This window comes from Gopherus flavomarginatus, chromosome 5, assembly GCF_025201925.1.
Source record: "Gopherus flavomarginatus isolate rGopFla2 chromosome 5, rGopFla2.mat.asm, whole genome shotgun sequence".
Taxonomy (NCBI): Eukaryota; Metazoa; Chordata; order Testudines; family Testudinidae; genus Gopherus; species Gopherus flavomarginatus.
This window is the reverse complement of record NC_066621.1, coordinates 2,336,607-2,341,942: the sequence shown is the minus strand read 5'-3', so window position 1 is coordinate 2,341,942 and position 5,336 is coordinate 2,336,607. Positions and strand designations below refer to the sequence as shown.

Below are 5,336 nucleotides of genomic sequence, written 5' to 3'. Positions count from 1 at the left end.
GGAGTGGGGTCTAGTGGTTAGAGCAGGAGGGCTGGGAGCCAGGACTCCTGGGTTCTCCCCCCGGCTCTGGGAGGGGAGTGGGTCTGGTGGGTTAGAGCAGGGGGGGCTGGGAGCCAGGACACACTCATGCCCCCGGCAGCAAACTCCCCACACTTTGAGCTTCTATTAAAAATACTTTATTAATAATTACGACACTGTGTTTTCTGGTAAGAACATCCCACAGTATGAACTAGAGTTGGGGGAGGTGGGGGGGGTCAAAGGCCCCCCCTGCACCTCCATATATATGGGTGGGGGGTCCCCCAGTATTGGGGGGGCAGAGGGGACTCCTCCTAGCCCCTCTCCATAATGCCTCTATTGAGAGGGAGGGGGGAGTTGGGGCCGATTTCCCCCCCCCCCCGAGTTCAGTGGGGCAGGGCCCCTTCATAGGAGTGTGTGTGTATGGGATACCCTCCCCCCTGACCAGGGCAGGAGTTGGGGGAAGGGAGACCCCCCAGGAGTTTGCAGGGAGGGCTGGGGAGGAGAGTGTGTGAGAGTCGGAAGTTGGAGCAGGGAGGGCAGAGGGAGGCAGATGGGGGAGCAGAAGGTTTATTGGGGGGATGGTTGGGGCAGGGGTACTTGGGGGCAGATGCAAGGGGGATTCATGTGGGGGGCAGGGATCATCTGAGGGGCAGATGGAGGACAGGACCTGGGGGTTGACAGGAGCAGGGGATATCTGCGGGGAGGGGGCAGGATCCAGGGTTCCCGGGAGAGACAAGTGGGGGGCAGCGGTATCTGGGGGGCAGAGGGGAGGATGGAGGCACTCACAGCGGGTACTTGGTGCGGAGAAGCCCAAGCGCCTCATGGCTCCGCATGGCCCAGTCCCGATGCAGTCGGCACACGTGGTACCCGCTCAGCTTAGCCAGGAAGGCGCTGGGGGGTGGGCCACCCAGGCTAGAGGAAGGAGGCGGGGGGCCTGGCACCCCCAAGGCACCCATGATCCCCTCCAGGTTCCCGGCCAGCCCCCGGCACTGACGGGCTGCAGCCTCCAGCTGCCGATGCAGCTCCGAAGCCAAAGGGTTGAGCTCGGCCTGCTGCTGCAGCACGGAACCCAGGAGTCCGGGCAGGGTGGTGTAGGCCGCGGCGAGGTGCCAGAGCCGCTTTCCGTCGCTGAGCGCCAGCCAGGCCTCGGGGGGGACAGAGGGTGAGGGCAGCCCGGGGACTGCCATGGCAGGGGGTTGGAAATCTGGACTGCTGAATGGTTCCCCTTGGTGACGCACCTGGAACAGAGAGACACTGAGTCAGGATTCCTTGGTTCTATCCCCAGCTCTGGGAGGGGAGGGGGGTCTAGTGGTTAGAGCAGGGAGGCTGGGAGCCAGGACTCCTGAGTTCTATCAGTGGCACTGGGAGGAAGCTTTCTGAAGCATTTGTGCTGTAGGAGCAGCAATGAAGTCCGTAACAAGTTTAATACATGAATTGCCACCATTAGGTTCAAGAGTTAACAGCTTGGCCCAGCTTCCTGCTCTCAGAGCCATCATGTCAGGCTCTTCGCAGACTCAGGCGGATGTCAGGTTTCACTCAGGGTCCCAAAGGGCGTGTCACCACATGGTCCCCCCGGGATTGAAGCCAGGGAATTGGAAAAAAACTCTGTAGACAACTGTGTAACAAGGGACAGCGAGACACGTACAGAGAACTCTGACCCTTCCAGCAGGGGGCAGCACTACCCCCCTCCCCAATGCTCACATATTCTGCCAGCAGCTGTTCAGAGCAGTGCTTCAGCAGCACCGTCAGGCGGTGTGTTTGCTTGATCTTGGTGGCTACTTCTTGCTGGGAGAGGGACGAGGAAGAGGAGGCGGAAGAGAGCAGGTTGGCGTGATCCACTGGAAGAGGAAGTGAACAAAGAGTTTATTCAACTCATGGCCAGGGCCGCAAGCCTTTGGAGCGAGCTCCTGGGCTCAGAAGCCACCTAGAGAGAAAATTCATCTTAGGAAATTCCCCCATGGAAAAATACTGCTGAGATGCAGCCACCTCTGGGGTGAGGCAGCTGGGGAACAGCCACACACAACGGTTCCTTCCATCTGCCTGCAGCAAAGAGCCTCCTAGTGCCACACGAGGGCATTGGCACCATCACTGACTGTCCGGGTAGAACACCCCCTGCTGACTCATTCCCCCGCCAGGTGTCAGATGCACCCCACCCCCTATTGTAATCAATGTTTTACCTCCCAGTCAAGCACCAAAGATCCCATTGTCCTGAACCAATGCACCAGAACGGAGCAGCGGCTCCCTTGGAAGGGAGGAAAAGTCACAACAGAGCTGGGGAGAGAACCCAGGAGTCCTGGCTCCCAGCCCCCCCGGCTCTAACCCACCAGAGCCCCTCTGTCTAACCTCCCCCTTCCACTGATCTCTGAGCATGATGGACTTGTGCCAGGCAGCGTCCATGCCCGCCCCCACTCTCAGGTACTAGGTCACGTCCCAGCCATCAGCCCCCCGCCAGGATCCCAGTCCGACCAGTAGCTATGGGGACGTCCCAACGGCCCGAGAACCTTGCCAGTCCCAGCCCTGTAGGATGGTGACACGGGCACTGTACTGGGCCCCTGCCCAAGCCAGAGGAGGTGGCCAAGGCAGAGAAGAGGACCCCTCTGGAAGTGCCATAGCTTGGGACCCTTCTCCACCTTGGGCGATGCCAAGCTCCTGGGACGAATTGCCAATACTTCATGGGTTCTCTCCCTGGCTCTGCGAAGTCTAGTGGTTAGAGTGGGGGGCTGGAAGCCCGGACTCCTGGGTTCTATCCCCAACTCAGGGAGGGCAGTGGGGTCCAGTGGGTTAGAACTAGGGTGACCAGATGTACCAATTTTATAGGGACAGTCTCGATTTTTGGGTCTTTTATATATATATAGGCTCCTATTACCCCCCGCTCCCCATCCTGATTTTTCACGCTTGCTGTCTGGTTCCCCTAGTTAGAACAGATGGAGCTGGGAGCCAGGACTCCTGGGTTCTCTCCCTGGCTCTGGGAGGGGAGTGGGGTCTAGTGGTTAGAGCAGGGGGGCTTGGAGCCAGGACTCATGGGTTGTAGCATCATCCCTGGGAGAGGAGTGGGGTCTAGGGATTGTGGGAGCTGGGAGCCAGGACTCCTGGGTTCTGTCTCCAGCCCTGGGACGGGAGTGGGGTCTAGTGGGTAGAGCAGGGCAGGGCTGTGACTCAGGACTCCTGGGTTCTATCCCTGGCTCTGGGAGGGGAGTGGGGCTAATGGTTAGAAAAGTGGGGTCTGGGAGCCAGGACTCATGGGTTGTAGCCTCATCCCTGGGAGGGGAATGGGATCTAGTGTGTGTGAGGGGGCTGGGACTCCTGGGTTCTCAGGAAGGGAGTATGGCCTACTGGTTAGAGCAGCCTTGGGTGGTCGTGTTGGCGGGTCTCGACGAGCACATCACGGGCTTTTGGTTCAAGACCTGACCACGCTCGTCATGCTCAGTCCCTACCCAGATGCCCCTGGCGCTCAAAGCTTCACCAGTCAATCATTAGCTAGGGGCCACCCCAGCCCAGGATGGAGCCCGGAAGAGCTGCCAAGCAGGCAGGTGGCTGGGCGGACAACGGAGAGTCCACGTTGCCCCTCTGGCTGGCCCCGCAGAGACGTCCCCGGGGCAGGAGCTGGTGGGTGGACAGAAGGGGGTTAGCTAGGGTGACCAGACAGCAAATGTGAAAAATTGGGATGGGGGTGGGGGTAATAGGAGCCTACACAAGAAAAAGACCCCAAAATTCGGACTGTCCCTATAAAATCGGGACATCTGGTCACCCTAGGGTTAGCTCTTGGGGGGGAAGGTGGAAGAAGAGGTGGGGGTAGTGGCCAGAAGTGCCCTCCTTGGGGATGCCAGGCCCCTCACCAGCCCACACCCCAGTTCATCTAAGCCCTTACTCCTGCCCCCAATTCAACACTTCCACTGTGCCAGCTGCCCCCCTGCCCCTGGGACCCAGGAATGTCCCCCAAATGGGGGGGGGGGGGCTGAGTCATACACTGCTGGAGACAGAACCCAGGAGTCCTGGCTCTCAGCCCCCTGCTCTAACCCACTAGACCCCACTCCCCTCCCAGGGCCGGGAAGAGAACCCAGGACTCCTGGATCCCAGGCTCCCTGCTCTAACCCCTAGACCCCACTCCCCTCCCAGAGCCGGGGAGAGAACCCAGGAGTCCTGGCTCCCAGCCTCCCTGCTCTAACTCCTAGACCCCACTCCCCTCGCAGGGCCAGGAAAGGAACCCAGGAGTCCTGGCTCCCAGACTCCCTGCTCTAACTCCTAGATCCCACTCCCCTCGCAGGACCAGGAAAGGAACCCAGGAGTCCGGGCTCCCCTACCTGTCAGCACTTCCATACTGTCCCAGCCGCGCTCACTTGTTGCTGCCCGGGAGAGGCCAGGCTGGGGGCGGGGGCCTCACGTTTATATCCCCTGCCAGCCGCCCCCCCCCCCCGCATCCCCCTCCGCCCCCGCCCCCTTGCCGAACCCGCGTGGATGCCAGGAGGCTGAGCTCAGCGCTAACGCGGCCCGGCCGGGGGGCGCACCCCGGGGGGGCGGGGGGTGACCAGTCCCTGGAGGTGGGGGGGCGGGGGGTGATCAGCCCCTGGGGGGGTTGCTCTTTGCTCCGCTCCCCCGCCCGGGCCCGTCCCTCCATGTGCAGGCGGTGCGGAGGGGGAACTGCCTGGGGCATAAACACATTCCTGAGCCGGCTTAAAGGGGCCGCGGTGCGCCCGGGCCGGAGCGGGGGAGGGGGCAGGCTCTGTGTGTCCGTCCCTGCGCCCCTCTGGCCTCCCTCCTCCCCCTCCCACCGCCACCCCGTTCTCTTACCCCACCCCCTCTCCATCTTACCCCCTCACTTACCCCATCCACCCCCACCCCCTCTCCATCTTCCCCCCGCCCCCATACCCCTCTCTTACCCCATCCACCCCCACCCCCTCTCCATCTTCCCCCCGCCCCATCCACTCACCCCCACACCCCTCTCTTACCTCATCCACCCCCACCCCCTCTCCATCTTACCCCCTCACTTACCCCATCCACACCCACCCCCTCTCCATCTTCCCCCCGCCCCATCCACTCACCCCCACACCCCTCTCTTACCTCATCCACCCCCACCCCCTCTCCATCTTACCCCCTCACTTACCCCATCCACCTCACCCCCTCTTCATCTTCCCCCGCCCCCATACCCCTCTCTTACCTCATCCACCCCCACCCCCTCTCCATCTTACCCCCTCACTTACCCCATCCACACCCACCCCCTCTCCATCTTCCCCCCGCCCCCATACCCCTCTCTTACCCCATCCACCCCGCCCCTCTCCATCTTACCCCTCCCCCTCCCCCTCTACTCACCCCTACTCCCT

The 5,336-nt window shown here is 61.9% G+C and overlaps 1 protein-coding gene across 1 annotated transcript; it reads right to left on the bottom strand.

The window, feature by feature from the left end:
• CTF1 (cardiotrophin 1) lies at positions 1 to 4,394 on the bottom strand. Its single transcript, XM_050957011.1, has 3 exons — positions 4,320 to 4,394; positions 1,720 to 1,856; positions 1 to 1,256 (listed from the first exon to the last, which is right to left on the bottom strand). Exons 1-3 carry the CDS (start codon positions 4,333 to 4,335, stop codon positions 801 to 803), a joined length of 609 nt encoding a protein of 202 aa, XP_050812968.1. The 5' UTR covers positions 4,336 to 4,394; the 3' UTR covers positions 1 to 800.
• Between the last annotated feature and the right edge of the window lie 942 nt (positions 4,395 to 5,336).

Coding starts and splice junctions, on each gene's coding strand:
- CTF1 (XM_050957011.1), bottom strand. Junction 1,257..1,719: donor AACAGCTGCTGGCAGAATAT/GTGAGCATTGGG, acceptor TCTCTGTTCCAG/GTGCGTCACCAAGGGGAACC.